Here is an 18,015-nt window from a genome sequence, read left to right as displayed (position 1 = left end):
GAATTTATTTATCAAACTGAAGCCTGCTTCCCAGTTCATAGCCTAAAAACTTTGGAAACCTAAATATGACAGATACTTTTAAGGGTCTTTGGCTGCTAATGAAAAATAAAAATCAAAATAATTTCTGTAGAATCTGGGTAACTATGTTAAATATTTGATACTTATTAAAGTTTAAAGAAAGTCTATCTAATATGAAAATCATAACTTTTAGGGGCGCCTGGGTGGCGCAGTCGGTTGAGCGTCCAACTTCAGCCAGGTCACGATCTCGCGGTCCGTGAGTTTGAGCCCCGCGTCGGGCTCTGGGCTGATGGCTCAGAGCCTGGAGCCTGTTTCCGATTCTGTGTCTCCCTCTCTCTCTGCCCCTCCCCCGTTCATGCTCTGTCTCTCTCTGTCCGAAAAATAAATAAACGTTGAAAAAAAAATTAAAAAAAAAAGAAAATCATAACTTTTAGGTTTATTTCAAATGAATTAATCAAAAGTAGCTATATAGAGATGACATTATCAACCCCAATATTACAACTATTTTTTTCTATGATTCTCTGCTAACTTTTGATACTGCTTAAAATGTAAGTGACAATTTTGTTTGAACATTTTGACATTTTCATATGAGATCTAGAAGATATTTTCAAACATTAAATGGAGGATTCTTTCATTTTGATAATATTTTACCCATCAAAATGTAATATTTAGGTAAATGTCTTATAAACTTTTAATTTTAGAACTTTTCTCTATCAATAATTACAGGTAACTTAGGGTTCTCTTTTTACAAATGTTCAAAGCTTCTTAAGGAATTAAGATATTAAAGCATTAAAGTATCACTATATATGAAAATAGTGTGGATCTTTTTCAACATGAATTAGATAGTAGAAGTGACAGTAATTCATATGACGAGGCAGACAGACAGACAAAACATGAATGAGGCCAGAGATCAAAGTATATTTAAAAAAGTCCAGGAAAATGAGGTCACTGGGATTCTTCATGTCCAGCAGAGCAGGTCAGCACAGGACAGAGATGACTGAGAAACAGAAGAGGCTAAATAAGGGAATGAAATCAAGGAGAAAAAGGATAAAAGAAGAGTCAAAATGGGAAACAGAAACAGTGACTTAAAGGAAGCAGAGAAAATGCAGACAGAAATGGCCAAAACTTAGAAGAAATTTAAAAATTGACAGCAGGACAATAGTAACAAAACAATAAAAGAAAAACATTGAAATATTTGAAACAAATGAAAATCACTATAGGAAAATAGAACATTAGGTAAACCAAGCAAGCCACTGGCCTATGGAAAAGAAAACAAAGATAAAAACTAGTGGAATTTCTTTTACTGTTCATCATTAACATGGGAAAACTTCTTTTCTTCTAAATTTTGAATAAATGTTAATATTTCTCCTTTGCTTTGGGGTTTTGAAAAGCCACCTCTTAAAAAAACTTTTTGTTTTCCTCAGTTAAAAAGAAAAAAATAATCCTCATATTATAGAGTGTCTTGAATAAATATTGAGTATTGTTGGAGCAAAAGTGAAAAGATGTAATTTTCAAAATATCTTCAGCAACATGGGAATAGTTTCTCAGCTTTCTTGCCTATCTAATATGCTTCACACTCTCAGTAGGGCACAGGTGGAAAGATTTAAGAGGCTTTCCAGAATAAATCTGTAATACGCATTCTTACACCTGCCCTGGGGTTTAACCAACTGCTCAGCCAATAACATTTAATCTGTGCCTGGTGAACTAACAAAACAACTTGGGAAGATGGGGTTCCCAGTCCAAAAGGCCTGGTAAGCAGCTGGGGTACATGGCTATCTGCCCGTCTCTCTCAACAAATCCACGAACAAAGCAAGCTTACCTAATGTGATAGAAACTTATTTCAGGTCAAACTGTATGAAAGCAGAGTAAATACAGCAGAGCTTTCTTTATTCAGAAGTAAAAGGGAGAAAAAGAGGTGACTTCAGGGACTGGACAGAGGGCTTAGAATGAAAATAACTGCCTTTCCAGGGTCAGCAATTCTGACAAGGTCCTATTTATAAAGAACCTCATTGGTCTTCTGCAGCATTATTTATAGTCCTTTATAAAATGAATACCAATTAGGCAACCGGGTCTATAATCATATTTCCTCTTGCTTCATTTTATCACTATCTTAGAACTTGGCTAAGAGAGAGAAACAGAAGAAAAACATTTACCTTACACTGAGTTTATAATTTTGTGCTCTCTAAAGTTTATATTAAAATTTTATTTATAGTTGATATCCCTTCTGCCATTTTAGCACCAGTCTCAAGGAAAAAAAAAAAAACAATATTTCATTAATGAGGCATTACTGTCTACCATAAAAATATCAAATCTCAAATTTATTTTATCCTAGAAAGAATCATGATAGAAACTGAAGTTAACCATTGCAACTTATTATGGGTTAATTAAGAAAAGGTAAAAACAAACAAACAAAAAACCCTGTCAAACATTATAGAAATGGTATAAATTCTAATCATCATCTTGGTAGATCTACTGACAAATACAGAGAAATTAGTTTTCAAAAATATCAATGAGAACATCAAAAATGAGAACAACAAAACCTTTACTGAGCACTGACACCCTGTTAAATCCTTTAAAAAAAGTATTTCATGTAATCTACAAACTAACCTATCAGAAAGGTACTATTTACTATCCTCAGACTACAGTTTAAGCAACAGGATGAGACAGGTTATACAATTTGTCTGAAATCACACAGCTAATAAATTCAAATCAGGTCTGATTCCAAATCCCATATTCATAACCACTCTCCTGTATATTCCCATGGAAAATTCTGGGTAAATGTGGCAAGAACTTCTTATTCAAGTTAAACTTTTAAACAACTGTCTGCATTTTAATTTTTCAAATTAAAGGGATTATAATATTAGGGACATGGACTTAATATCTGCTGTGATTTAAAGGGAGCTGGACAATTTTTGACCAAAAATTTATAATAAAATGCTGAAGTCACTTGTTTGGCCTTATTACTACAGCAATAAACAATGACACTGCTTTATAAGCAAATGTGAAAAATATGTAGGCTAGCTCGAGAAACTGTTGCAGTATAAAATCACACAAAAAAAGACAACTACTGAGCCAAGCATGATTAGCTATTTCTGAGATCTACCACTTTCTAGCTCTGAGATCTTGACCCAAGTTACTTAACCTTTCTCTGCTTCAGATTCTTCCCATATAATTTAATACCATTTAGCTTATAGGTTAAAAAAGATTAATATTTTATAAATGTTAGTAAAAGTTAGCTTCTTCTTACAACTTTTATTTCTACTAAAAAAACAGCTCAAGCCCAACATTTTATATACCGTGGCTGATTGAATTATCTGCACACAAAGAACAGAACATTATTGTTACATTTAACTTGATTATCTGCATTAATACCAGAGAGGATAAGGGATGTTAATAATTCAAAATGGTAGGTAGTAGAAAGATTATTAATGAATGTCTCTGGAAGAATATTTTGTGGCTTGCATTTATATACAGCAGTCCTAGATGTCCCGGGGATTACCATCATGTAAAATAAAAGTGAGATGTTATCTACTGTATGGTTTTGTTAATCCTTTGTGTTTTTTTTTAGTACCAGGGAAATGGAAAAAATTCTGATCAAACCTCTCATAAAAACATTTAATAACCTATACCATAAATTGGCAATCAAATATCCTAAATTTTGTTCTTTTTTATTCCTCATGCTACTTATTTTCCACATGCAATCTTTTCCATTACTTTGAAGGTAGGGAGTTTGTCTAAAGACTGATTATTTCCTTCTTGGCACTAGGGTCTCAATTCAGGTAGTGGCCACCTGTTAAATAATGGGGCCTTTTTATTGATTCCATGTTCAATTGTCTAAGATTTTTCCAGGTGTGGTTTACTCAAAGAAAATACAAATGGAGCACATTATCCAGTTGCTTAAACTTTTAAAGTAAAAATATGTGTTGAACAATAGAGATCCAACTTGCTTACCAGATATTAAATAGTATTATATGGCTGTAATAATTTAGCAGTGAGGTACTGACACAGGAATAGACAGAAAAATCCTTGTAAAATGATGAAACTGACCCCAAAATATTTCTAGGCCCTTAGTATACGATAAAGGACATGTGTAGTATCAGTGGGGAAAAACAAAGGATTATTCACTTGTGGAAGTTAGTAATATACAAAAAAAAAAAAAAAAGTTATAAGAGTAACCTAATATAATACACCAAATAATAATTTCCAGGTAGATTAAAGATGTAAATTAAAAATGAAAATAAAACCACAAAAATACTAGAGAAAGATATAACTAGGTATTTATATAATCCTGGGATTATAAAAATTTAAAGAATGATGCTGGGCCAAAAACATGAAGAGCAAGATTGGCAGATTTATAAATACACATTTAAAACTCCATGTTAAAAACAAAGCCAAAACAAAACTAAGCAAACCCCTCACAAACAAATTGTTAGGTAATGACAAACTAGTAAAAATATTTAAAACAAAAAATAATATCCTTAATATTTTTAATTTTTTTAATGTTTATTTTTGAGAGAGAGCGAGTGAGCATGAGTGGGGGGAGGGGCAGAGAGAGAGGGAGACACAGAATCTGAAGCAGACTCCAGGCTCTGAGCTGTTAGCACAGAGCCCAACGCGGGGCTCAAACCCACGAACTACAAGATCATTACCTGAGCCATTGTTGGACGCTCTACTGACTGAGCCACCTAGGCGCCCCAAATTCCTTAATATTAAAGAGCTTTTGCAAAGCAGTAAGAAATATATAATCATATTAGACTATACACTTAATAAAAAAAAAGCCTTATACACTTAATCACCACCGCCACAAGAATGATGAAATATAAATGGCCAGTTAACACATTTTTAAAAGTTCAACTTCATCAGTAAACAAAGAAATACAAGATAATACAAAGTAGAAACTGGCAAAGATTAATGTATCTATATCTGTTACCTATGATATATTACAACATACACATACATGATACTTAGCATAAGGAGAAACCAGCCACTTCATACATTACTGGTACAGGTATAAATGATTTAACCTTCTGGAATGCAATCTAGCAAAGATGTTATAAAGACACACTTGAGCTGACAAAAATCACATTGATCTGGGGGAGGGAACTGTTTGAAAGGGGCATGAGGGAACTTTCGGGGGTGATGTAAATGTTCTAGATCTTGTTTTGGTGGTGTTTACATGGGTATGTACGATTTTGAAAATTCATCAAAATTAACAAATAAGAACTATGCAATTTCTTGTTTGTAAATTATAAAAAAATACTTAACAGTTTCACTTCCTTTAACCTAAGGAGATAACAGTGGACTTACAAAATATATAACTATTGGATTATTCACTCATGAAAGACTCCTAATGAAAAATCAAATAAATTTTTCCATTCTTGAGAAAAGTGTAATATAGGTATAGACAAAAGGATTAATGATGATTCTCTGTAGGGTATGAAATTACTAATGATTTTTTATTTCCGGTCCTTTTTCAATGTTTTTTATATAGATTGCATTATAACCACAAAGTGGGTTATTTGAAAAATCAATATGACAATTAGTATTGATTTCATCTAATAATTTTCTAAAAGAAAATGATACAAATTAAACATTTTTGAAAACAATTTAAAAAATTTGTAAAAATTTTATTTTTAGAAATACAAACAACTCTGTACAAATTCTTCATCTTCTTTCACAAAATTTCACCTGGAACCTTAGTACTTGGGTTTTTCTACATCATTTAACTTTGAGATATGGTTAAAGTAATAGAACTTTTGTTCCTCTTTTCTTGATTGCCTGTATAATGGCCGCTTTCATTTTGTACTGGCTTGGTTGCTATCTGTAACTCCCACTATGAAATGATTTTTTTACTACAATGTGCTTAATCCCAAGGACCTTTGCTCCTTAAATCTTCTTCCCAATAGAAATGAACTACTTATGCCTACAAAGGCCTTTCTCTGTTTCAAAATGCTGTCAGCTATAAAAACCCCCAAAAAACAAAAAACAAAAAAAAGTTTCTGGAGACGGTCCAAGTCCACGATGTATGACTGTATATTCCCAGCATAAAAAAGGTAATCTTGTCTACTCCCCTCCTCTTTCTCTATGGATGCTGAATTTACATTAGCTAAACTCTGGATTCAGAGTTATATAAAAGTATATTCAGAGTTATTATAGTTATTATAAAAGCCTTCGGATTTTATAATCAGATTCAGCTAAAGAATCTGCTTTATAATACTTGTCTCCTTTTCTCAAAAGATTTTAAAATAGAACCATCATGCACAGCTAGCAAATTTAATGAATATATCCACATTCCTTCTAGGTTACAGACAACATAACTGAGGTAAATTAACATTTGCCTTTTATTTATATATTATTTTTCTTTGATATTATTACATCAAGATAACTGTATAACTAACAATTTGTCAATTTAATTTAGAGTGTTTACTGAGTAATTTGTCAGGCCTAACCAATATTACCCCAGTACCATGCACCCTCCTCCCTCTCTCACACCTAATATTTCCTGAGCATTTCCTTAGAGTCGGGAACTTTGTAACTTTAGAACCACTTTACACGAATTATCTCATTTAATTCTAATAATAACCCTGAGGTAGATATTGTTATTTCCACTTTACAGGTGAAGAAATTAAGGCTTGCAATAGAGGTTACTTGTTCAGGCAGTCTGATTTAACAGCTCATTGTATAATTAAAATATAATTCAATATGTAGGATTATACAGAGCCTCCATAGTGGTGCATTTCTTGAAAAGAATGTGAAAAGTATTCCAAAGATTAGAATGTATGATAAATGTGCTGTAACCAGCTCCAGAAGACAGATAGTATTATTTAGAATCAAAGGTCTTTGAAAGTCAAGTTGATTTCCCCCACCCCTCATTTTTATTACTTCATGTTAAAATCACTGTGCTAGAAATTGGTATTCTGGGGCTCTTAAGTGTGACCAAGAGCCTCACTATTTATTACTGTGTGATCTTGGGCAAATAACCTAACTTTCTGAGTCTAAGTTTCTTCATTTATAGAGTGGGAATAATACTGATTCTCTAGTGGAGCTGTAAGAAACAAACCCACCATAGCTGGTCCCTAACCTATGAGCCCTATGAGTAGGTTAAATGAGGGAAGATAGCATTAAGGTCCTAGCAGGATACCTGAAATATATCACATGCAATTATCTGTTTCAAGAATAAATTGGTTGAGGGGGGTGCCTGGGTGGCTCAGTCGGTTAAGTGTCCGACTTTAGCTCAGGTCATGATCTCACAGTTTGTGAGTTCGAGCCCCGCATTGGGCTCTGTGCTGACAGCTCAGAGCCTGGAGCCTGCTGTGGATTATGTGTCTCCCTCTCTCTCTGCCCCTCACCTGCTTGCACACATTCTCTTTCTCTCTCTCTGTCTCTCAAAAATAAATAAATCATTTAAAAATTTTTATAAAAAAAAGAATGAATTGGTTGGATTCAGAACCACCTTTATCTCCTACTACCAGTAGAAGAATATGAACAAAAAGCATAAAAAGGATGTATATTTACTTTAAAGTCAAGTATAAGTGATTTCTACTGTCAGTTATTTTGCAAATCTTATTAAGATGAATAACTGATAATTGGCTAAAAATATACTTAACAGCTGGTTATAAAAGAAATGATGAGATTGCACACTAAAAGTAACTGCAGACTTGCCAAAACTAAAATGTTTGTGAAAATGTAAACACTCCACAAGCAAAAAAAAAAAAAAAAAAAAAAAAAATCTAGACACAGATCCCACAGCCTTCACAAAATAATTCACAATGGATCATAGGCCAAAATAAATAAGGCACAGAGATGAAAAGTACGGCATAGGGAATATAGTCAATAATACTGTAATAACGTTGTATGGTGACAGATGGGAATTACACTTGTCCTGGTGAGTGCTGAGTAATGTAGAGAATTGTTGGGTAAATGTCATACACCTGAAACTAATATAACACTGTATGTTAATTTTATTTCAATTAAAAAATGGATCATAGACCTAAATGCAATATGCAAAAGTGTAAAACTCCTAGAAGATAACATAGGAGAAAACCTAGATGACCTTGGCTATTAGATGCAACACCAAAGGCATGATCCATGAAACAAACAGTGGATTACCTGGATTTCATGGAAATTAAAAACTTCTGCTCTGTAGAAAACAGTACCAAGAGAATGAGAAGACAAGCCACAGACTGGGAGAAAATATTTACAAAAGACACACCTGAAGATACAAAGAACTCTGAAAACTCAATAAGAAGAAAATGAACAACTCGATTAAGAAGCGAGCAAAAAACCTTAGCAGACAACTCACAAAAGCAGGTACAGAGATGGCAAATAGCATGTGGAAAGATGATCAACATCATAGGTCATTGAGGAACTGCAAATTAAAAGAACAATGAAATACCACTCCACACCTGTCAGAAGGGTCAAAATCTAAAACGCCGAGAACACCAAATTCCAGTAAGGAAGTGGAGCTATGGGGACTCTCATTCATTGCAGTGGGAAAGCAAAATGGTCAAGCCACTGTGGGCGATTGTTTGGCAGTTTCTTACAAAACTAAACATGCTCTTACCATATGATATAGCAATTATACTCCTTGGTATTTGCCCTAAAACTTATGTCCATACAAAAACTTACACATGGATGTTTATAGCAGCTTTATTCATGCTTGCCAAAACTTGAAAGTAGATGAGATGTCCTTTAGTAGGTGAATGCATAAGTAAACTGTGCTACGTACAGACAAGGAATATCATTCAGCACTAAAAAAAGATCCATGAAGGCATGAAGTTCATGGACGAATCTTAAATGCATATTACTAAGTGAAAGGAGCCAACCCAAAAAAGCTGTATACTCTCTGATCCCAACTATATGACATTCTGGAAAAGGCGAAACTGTGCACACAGTAAAATCATCTATGGTTGCCAGCCTTAGTGGGAAGATGAGAGATGAATAAGCAGAACATAGAGAATTTTTAGGGCAATGAAACTATTCTGTATGGTACTATAATGGTGGCTACATGTCATTATACATTTGTCCAAACCCATAGAATATACATCACTGACAGTGAACCCTAATGTAAACTGTGGCCTTTAAGAGATAATGATGTGTGAATATAGGCTTTTCATTTGTAACAAATGTACCATTACGGTGTGGGATATTGATAGTTGAGAGGGCTGTGTGTTGCAGGGGAGGGAGGGGGAGGATTACGGGAACTTTTTATAGTTTCTGCTTAATTTTGCTGTGAGTCTAAAGCTACTCTAAAAAGCCTATTATGAAATATTTCTGAAAAAGAAAAAAGAGCAGTTAAATGCCAGTTTGGAGTTGCTATGAGCATGGTAAGAATTATGTTGTAAGCAGGTCTCGGCCAATAGGCTGGCCCCATTTAATTCGGAAAGCACTACTTTGGTACTCCTTGAGAACAAGGATCACAAACTGCGAAGTTGAATAAAGCTTCCCAGGACTTATAAAGTGGGTTATTATATCTAACAAAAAGAATCATCATGACACACACAATGACTAAAGATGCTTTAGTCCATCAGTTCTCAAACTGTGACTTGAGGATCGCTGTGTCTCTATTGTCAAAATTATTTTTAGTATGAATATTAAAACATTGTCTTGTTTCATTTTCATTCTTATCCTTATGAATTCACGGTGGAATTTTTGAGAGAGTACATGATGTGTGGGATCAAAACAGAGTGAAGAAGAGGTGCCTGGGTGGCTCAGTTGGTTGAGCAACCGACTTCAGCTCAGGTCATGATCTCATGGTTTGTGAGTTCGAGCCCCGCATCGGGCTCTGTGCTGACAGCTCAGAGCTTGGAGCCTGCTTCTGATTCTCTGTCTCCCTCTCTCTCTGCCCCTCCCCCACTCATGCTCTGTCTCTGTCTCAGAAATAAACAAACATAAAAAAAATTTAAAAAAAAGACAGTGAAGAAGATATGAGAATCCGGCTGCTTCTGTTATGTCAGACATTGGGAGATATGCAAAAAAAAAAAATTAAAAAAAAAAAGGTAAATCAATGGCACTTTTCTCACTAGATTTTCTCCTATGAAAATATAATGGTTCTTCATACAATTTTTATTTATGTTAACATGAAATGGGTTTATTATTATTTTTAAGTGATTTCATTCTTTAGTTTTAATTTCTAGTAAGGTAAATATCAATAGATATATTCCATACAAATCAAAGCTCTTTGGAGTCCTCACTAATTTTTATAATTAAAAAAAAATTTTTTTAAATTTTTATTTACTTTTTGAGAGAGAGCATGAGTGGAGGAGGGGCAGAGAGAGAGAGGGAGACACAGAATCCGAAGCAGGCTCCAGGCTCTGAGCTGTCAGCATAGAGCCCGACGTGGGGCTTGAACTCATGGACTGTGATCATGACCTGAGCTGAAGTCGAATGCTCAACCAAATGAGCCACCCAGGTGCCCCAATTTTTAAGAGTATAAAGGGGTCCAGAGAAAAAAGTGTGAGACCTGCTGTCTTGGCTAATGCTAAATGGGTAAAGAAGATCTCTTGCTTGGCTAATGTGAGTTTTCATTATTCTCACAGCATCTGTCCTTATACCTGTATTTGGGTTTGTCTACACTGACTTGTTATCCATGCTTGGCAAAGTCCTGATTGAATGAAGTGGAGACTATAATTACAATGTTCCTTTGTAGTCATTGTACCCTTCACTCAATACATGACTAAACCTCATAGAAATTACAGTATGTATTATATATAAAAAGTATTTAAAGCTTTGCCAATGAAGTGAAGCTATGTCCTTTAATGGTATCTTATAATGAGGTCTGAATGGACCTAACAGTCAATACTTTCTTTTACATCTGCGTTCTTAAATTTTCACAGTTTTGAATACTCAGACAACTGTTTTTTATTGCTTCTATGCTATGCTAACTCCTGAAGAACACTTGAAAACTACCTCATGCTAAATCTGGTTCTCAAACTCTAATCTCTAGCACAAACAATGACTGATGGACAAAGTGATTTTTAATGCAAGCCAAGGTGCAGTAATAAAACTGAAAAACAAAAACAAAAAAAGAATCCAGATCCGAAAGTCCTAACCAATAAGATTATCTTAGAAGGATAATTTTTTCAGAACCAAGAACAAAACCATTTAAACCTGAGGATCTTGAAGAGTTATGATGAAATGTGTACTAGTTTTATTAAAAACAGAAGCAAACCAGACTGCGTATTTTTAAAAATTTTACAAAGGCAAAACATGTTTTTGGAAACGTTATTCTCTTTCAGTAAGTACTGCAAAGTACCTTAATTAATTCTTGAGATTCTAACAGCCCTAAAAGCAAGTCATAAAAATGATATTTATTTGGGAGTATAGACTGGAATGACATTTTGGGAGGGCCATGAAAATATTTAGCAGAAGCCTAATATGCATACCCACTGACTAAGGAATTCCAGTTTTGGAAATTGATCTGGAGAAAACTGGCAATGATGAAGATACATGGATGTTCATTACAGTGTTGTGTAGAATACATGTAAACTGGAGGGGCGCCTGGGTGGCTTAGTTGGTTAAGTGTCTGATTTTGGCTCAGGTCATGATCTCACAGTCTGTGAGTTCGAGCCCTGCATCGGGCTCTGTGCTGACAGTTCAGAGCCTGGAGCCTGCTCCGGATTCTGTGTCTCCCTCTCTCTCTCTCTGCCCCTCCCTCACTCATGCTCTGTCTCTCTCTGTCTCAAAAATAAACATTAAAACAAATAAACAAAACATTAAATAAACAACAAAAAAATAAACACTAAAAAAACAAACTGGAAAGAGCCTAAATATCCAAAAACATGGGGCTGATCAAGGAAACTGTGGTTTATTTTATAATGGCATACTATGTGGCCTAATACAAAAATATAAAAATTAATCATAAAATTATGTATGGCAAGGAAAAGTATTTACTTTTCTATATTTGTTATATATTGCTAAAAGCTGAAAGCAAGTTATAAGATTATAGCATTATATGATTTCATTTCTGCCTAAAATGTGCATGGGCATAAAAATATCTGGAAGTGTATAAATTAATGATATTTATTGTTGAGTTGGGGATCACAGGTGATTATTATTTACTTTTTTTGAGGTGTCCGTAATCTGGTTTTGGTATAGTGAACAACTTTTCTTTATATAGTAAAAATAATTATTCTCTAATTCTTAGAATACTGAATACTGTACGTACTATGAGAAAGTGGTGGAGGGGAGAGAGATGAGAAGAGGAGGGAGGAAGGCAGATAGACCTTTATATGGTTTATTATTTTATCATATATATTTGTTGCAAAGTATTAGGTTAATCTTAGATTAACCTGGAAAAACATTTGAATGGAACATAGTAGTAAATAGTTAAATGTTCACAAGATCACATTCTACTCTCATAGATTTAATTTTTCTCCTCTCCTTGGAATGCTGATTTTGTTCTGTAGGAGCAGGTGGCTTTCTTTTTTATGTCTCTCTTCTATCTTGTCAGAAACAGCTCTCACAAAACTTTTTTGGGAGCTAACCAAGCTTTATCTAACCAAACCCAAAATGGCATATGGACCTCATCCACATGGTCATATGAATCTGGTCGCTGATGATTCCTGCCATGTATCTAATGGTTTTATAAAACCCATGCTTGAAGAAAGATTCTATAGCTATAAGAGTGTGATGCTGTGGGAAGAAGGAATGCAGTGGCAAAGAGGCTACTTTAGCTGCTACACTGGAGTCTGGGAGCCATCACTGCCACCAAATACTGGCAGTATATATCCCAACAAAGGAATAATCTTAATAATTTTGAGTGAAAAATTTCTATCATGCATTTCAGCTTAGATCTACTAATAACACTTCTTTAAATGCCTTGTTAGACAGTGAAATCTGGGAGTAATTATCAAACACCATATACAGTGTTTACAATAGAATCATATTTCTTTTCTTTTCCCCCTCCCACTGTTTTTTTTTTTTTTTTTTTTGCATAAAAAAGTAGAATGCTGCTGAATGGTACCCAAATGTCTGTTGTATACCATGCCAATACAGCAGCTTAGCCAAAAATGCGAACCGAAAGTTTGCCAAGTAAAAGAAAACATAACAAATTGGTAATGGTTTCTATCTTGACAGAAAATGAAAATGATCCCTCAATGTGTGGTCACTCATGCGGACACATAAAAATGTCTGAGAAGCAATCATTTTACCTCAGATAACAGACCTTGACAGTGTAGTACAGTACTGGCTGACTTTCACTTCTTAGAAAAGCGGTAACCGTGACCTACAAAATAGTCTGGTAACCATGTAATTTATGCATAACACACATGCACATGCCATGCACTCATAATATTTGCCATAAATCACTTTTAATATAAGACTTCTTTTCTGAGTGGAATATACTTTATGAGTGATGGTCTAAATCACTAGAGACCTGATAAACTTGAACGGGTGTATTTATGAACAGACAGGATGTTGTTGCTTATCAGGTTACAAAATTTCAATAGTCTATATTGCAATAAAATAGTCCCATGTATTCTGTATGATTCTGTGTAGTGCCTTGAAACACTAAAGGTATTTTTTACTAGATGTTAGATAAAACAAATACAAAAAATGTGTAGGTACATAGTGTATAGTTCTGACTTTCTGTTTAAGAGACTGTAATTGAAAGTAGAAATGAACCCCCGGAAGACCTGGTAAGTCTTTAACATACTTACCCTTCCTTTTCCACTTAGTTTTGTTCCCCAAATGGAGAACTGGTCAACATCACTGACCAGCGATTTTACCATCTGGTAAAGTTCTCCCATTTGTTTACTTTCTAATGAGGATGTTAGAACATAGATTGTACTGTGAAATCACATCAAAAGCAAGAATGACAATTTTAAAAACACTGATTGACATCTGCAGCTAATGAGGAATTCACAGTGAGAGAATTCGGAACCAAGTGGCTCGGAAGAACCTTGGGAAGTTAAATGGTCTTGCCAAGTTAAAAGTAAATTTGAATCCTGTGTGTTATGAGTTTCAAATGAAATTTCTGGGTCTAAATTTGTTGGTGACTTTCCTGTTCAATAAAAAAGGACTTAAATGGCTTATAAAAAGGTTAAAAAAACTTATTGGGCATCAAACTGCTCTTACAAAACATCATCTTGATGAGTTAAGTGTAAATGAATCAGAAACACATGGATCATGTTTCCTTAAAAAATGCATATGGATTCAAAAATAAGGGGAAGAGGACTTGGCAAAACATTTTTTTTTGTGTGGTGGCTGAACCCAAAACATTTGAAAGATATTTTGAGACATTCAGGGAATCCAAAATAAAACTAAACCTGTCCAGTCATATAAAAAAAACAGAAAATTCTTCTATGTAATGTGCATTTATCTCTAAGGGTCAGTCAACACTCACTGAGCCTTCACCTTTGGCACACAACTGTGGGAGGAGCCAGCTTCTGCCTTTAAGCAACTTTGAATTTAAGTATAAATAAGTACATATAAGTAATAGAAACCAATTAAAAGAGTCTCAGGGTTAAAAAAAAGTACATAACCTAGATCGTACAGAAATTGTATTTTGAGAAATATATAAGCATTTCAGGGTCCTAGGGGAGGTAGGATTCATTCCATTCAAATCATCATCCCCCCAGTCCTTTTGATTAAAGTTGTATATAGTTGCAGAATCCTACTTGCTTAAATGTTTTCTTAATAAGTGTTTTTATGTCTTTTTAAATGTGTGTCCCAGCCCTCTTTCCTCCACCCTCTAGATTTGTGAGTGCTCAACAAATCTTGCTGACTGGTTTCCTGGAGGATGGGAGTGTTGAGCAGTTTTGAAATAGGAGAGAGATGCCGTCTGGCAGAGAGGAGTGAGGCTATGATTCTGGGTTGGGGTAATGGCACATGTGACAGTTCAGAGGCTCCAGAGGGTGAGTCATATGTGGGGGGTGACCCTTTGGCTTGCTTGCAGTAATGTGCTTGAGCCAGGGTGTAGTGGGAGGTGAGGGCAGTTAGGTGTGGGGAGTCCTAATATACTACATGTGAAGTCAACTGGAGGACAGAGGAGTGTGATAAGGGAAAGCACAATTCTTATTCCTTTTTTTTTTTTTTTTTTCCTTTTTGCCAGTATAGGATAAAGTGTTAAGCACAGGACATGTACAAGTCATTAATTCCTTTATTTCTTATCAGTGTCTTAAAAAGCTGAAAAACAGCCAAAGAAAAAATAAGTTGACTGTGTATGATTGCTAGGATCCTGTAGGCCATAAATTTTAAGAGGAACTTAGTAGGATTATGAAATGTATTACTGAGTCCTAAAATGTTTGTGGGAAAGTGTAAAAAATAAATGATTTAGAATCTTTTGAGGCTGCTTTCTAGCTGTTTAATGTGAATCTTATCTTTTCTACAATATTAGAAAGTTATTTAGGACAGGGAGAGTGTCATATATGTCTTGTATATTTTCCACTGGCTAGCACAATACTGGGAACACACCAAGCACTCAATAAATGCTTATGGAAGTGAAATGAAGTCAAAAGATGCTGAGGCTCTATAATGATGAAGGTGTGATTAAAGGTGAAGTCTGGGGGTGAGGGGAGAAGACGACATAGTGGAAATGTCCTAATATCCTAATAGTACCTCTGCTCTGAGCCTATTTGTTCATGGTTAATACAGAGAAATCAAAGCCCTTACCATCCTTCATCATCTTCTACTTCTGCTTCAGAAATGTCATTTTCAGGAGTTTCAGCAATTGCTTGAGTGAGTTTAGATTTAAACTGGTTCAGCAGCGCCAGGGTCTGAAATAATGATTACATGGCTAAGTTTTCTGATAAGGATAAATATAATTTTAGAAGAGACACTGAAATTTGGTAGAAAAAATTTGAAACACTAAGACTTAGATGAATTTTTAATTTTGAAGGAAAATAACAAAACTCAAGCAGTGATTGTTCTATAAACCTCGACAATGCCCTGTTTACATTTGCACTGACATTTTCCCTCAGGCATGTGTGACAGTTTCTGATTTGGGGAACATAAGTTTGCTTATATAGAAGACACTTAAACTTTAAAACGCATGCTTGTTAATGACTAATTTTTAAGGTCCACAAGACAAGGAGCTACTTCACTAAAATATGAGAAATCACAAAATAAAACACCAATAACAAATAGTATTTGTCATTGAACAAATTTCCAAAAATGTAAAAATATCAATGGCAAGGAAGGTAAAATGAATAAACACATTAACTGGTGGAAGATGGGTAAATTGGAGTGATATTTTAAAAAGCTATTTAAATTTGTCAGAACTTTAAGGTGATCATTCCCTTTAACTCAATCACTTCAATCCTGGGAATACATGAAGAAAAATAGTATGAAACAGAAAATGGCTTATGGAAAAGATGTACACTGCAGCCATATTCCTACAAATGGAAAAATGAAAACATGTTAATATCTATCAGTAATGAACTAGATATATTTTGTAAAAAGTAATGAATATAGTATTACATTGTTAAAAATTATATACAAGAGCATTACATTCTGTTGTTAAAGAAGTGGGACGTAAATACCATGTTCAGTAGATTTTTAAGAAAAGGGCACGATTTCTGTGGTTCTTGTTTGTCTCCCATGTCCTTTGCGGGTAACAAACAACAAGTGTCTATAGTTTTGTAATTAATGCTCAGCTTACCTCCAGAATATGAGTAGAGAACAAAAGCTGGAAAAAATATTTTTATTCTACAGTTTAAAAAAGTAAATACTTGTGAAATGGGGTGAAGTACTACCTGTCCAAAAAAATCAAATGACTAATTAAGAGACTAGCACATTGAATTCAGTATTAAAATACTCACATTTCACAAGGAAACAAAGGTATGATAGTTCAGTATGTGAATAACAAGTACAATACGGCATCACAATAAATTGCTAGGCTCTGTAATTTATCTAAGAAATACCACTGAGACCACAGTTCATGGAAAAATTAAGAAGGTTTTGGTGATCTAGAACTGAAGCTCAATAAAGACAGATGGTACAAGAAACAAAGGCAGTTACTGCTAGAAATGATAGTGAAAGTGCCTTATATACTTTATAAGTTCTGGAAATTTTGATGCCCACATGCACAACAGATGAAAATATACACATTACCATAGCGTCCACTTGGAAATGAGACAAGTTTTGGGGGAAACACTAAATTCCTACAGAATATCCTCACGGGCATTCAGAGGGCTCCTAGTGCATTGGGGTTAGGTATTTTGTCTGTTTTCAGAGTAGTAATTAAAAGATTAAGCTCTTCAAACAGTGTTAACAAAAAAAGAAGGCATCCCTTGTTTTTAAAACTTATTTGTTAAAAAAAAAACCCTTTTGCTTACAAACTTTTCTTATATTTGCTTTATAATAAGGAAAAGTTTAATTTAGAAATATTAGAAAATAAGGAGAAGCAGAACAAAATTATCTATTATTCCATGACTAAGAATAACAATTTTTGACATTTTGGTATATATCCTTCAAGGCTTTTTAGGTGTTTTTTATTTTTGTGTATGTGTACGAGCTTATATATCTATATATATGTTATATAAAATATATCTCTAAAAGTGTATTTCTGTGTCTATCTATAGCTTAAAAGTAAACCCCATTAATTTTTTTAATGGTGGACCTTTGTACACTTGGAAATGTCTTTTCCAAAAACATAAAGAAAAATGAAAACAAAGGAGACTTCTTAGTGGAATGAAATTTAAAAGCTTCCTAGAAAATTATGCTAGACCTAGATCTTTTTCCTTGAGTTTTGAAAGTGGCGAGGCAGTCTGTTTTTAGGGCCAATTAATGTGCTACTGGCATTTGCTCAAAGAAAGAGGACTGTAACAAAACATCCTCTTGGCCTTTCTTAGCTTCTCCTATATTTGTGATTGAACTTTTTCTAGCTGTGTTCTAAAGGCAGAAGACACTAGGCAGTAAAGCAAACGTCACAAAAATAATGGGGCACAACATATGGTGAAGAAGATAGGATTTGCATAGGGGCATTTCTGTTCAGCATCTCTAGGGGAGTGGGTCTTCTGAAGGAGTGAATGGCTAACTACTTACAGCATGGCTCTT

At 34.4% G+C, this 18,015-nt stretch overlaps 1 protein-coding gene across 2 annotated transcripts in view; it reads right to left on the bottom strand.

Annotated features, from left to right (window-relative positions):
* Positions 1 to 18,015, bottom strand: part of CWC27 (CWC27 spliceosome associated cyclophilin) — a 192,830-nt gene that overhangs the window by 13,715 nt on the left and 161,100 nt on the right. For both annotated transcript variants that reach the window (XM_003981012.6, XR_002159717.3), the window contains exon 13: positions 15,631 to 15,734. In XM_003981012.6, the coding sequence (XP_003981061.3) occupies positions 15,631 to 15,734 (104 nt within the window). The remainder of the gene's footprint in view (positions 1 to 15,630; positions 15,735 to 18,015) is intronic.

Source organism: Felis catus, chromosome A1, assembly GCF_018350175.1.
Source record: "Felis catus isolate Fca126 chromosome A1, F.catus_Fca126_mat1.0, whole genome shotgun sequence".
In the NCBI taxonomy this organism is placed as follows: domain Eukaryota; kingdom Metazoa; phylum Chordata; class Mammalia; order Carnivora; family Felidae; genus Felis; species Felis catus.
Note: the sequence above shows the minus strand (reverse complement) of the source record. Positions and strands in the feature narration are given on the sequence as shown.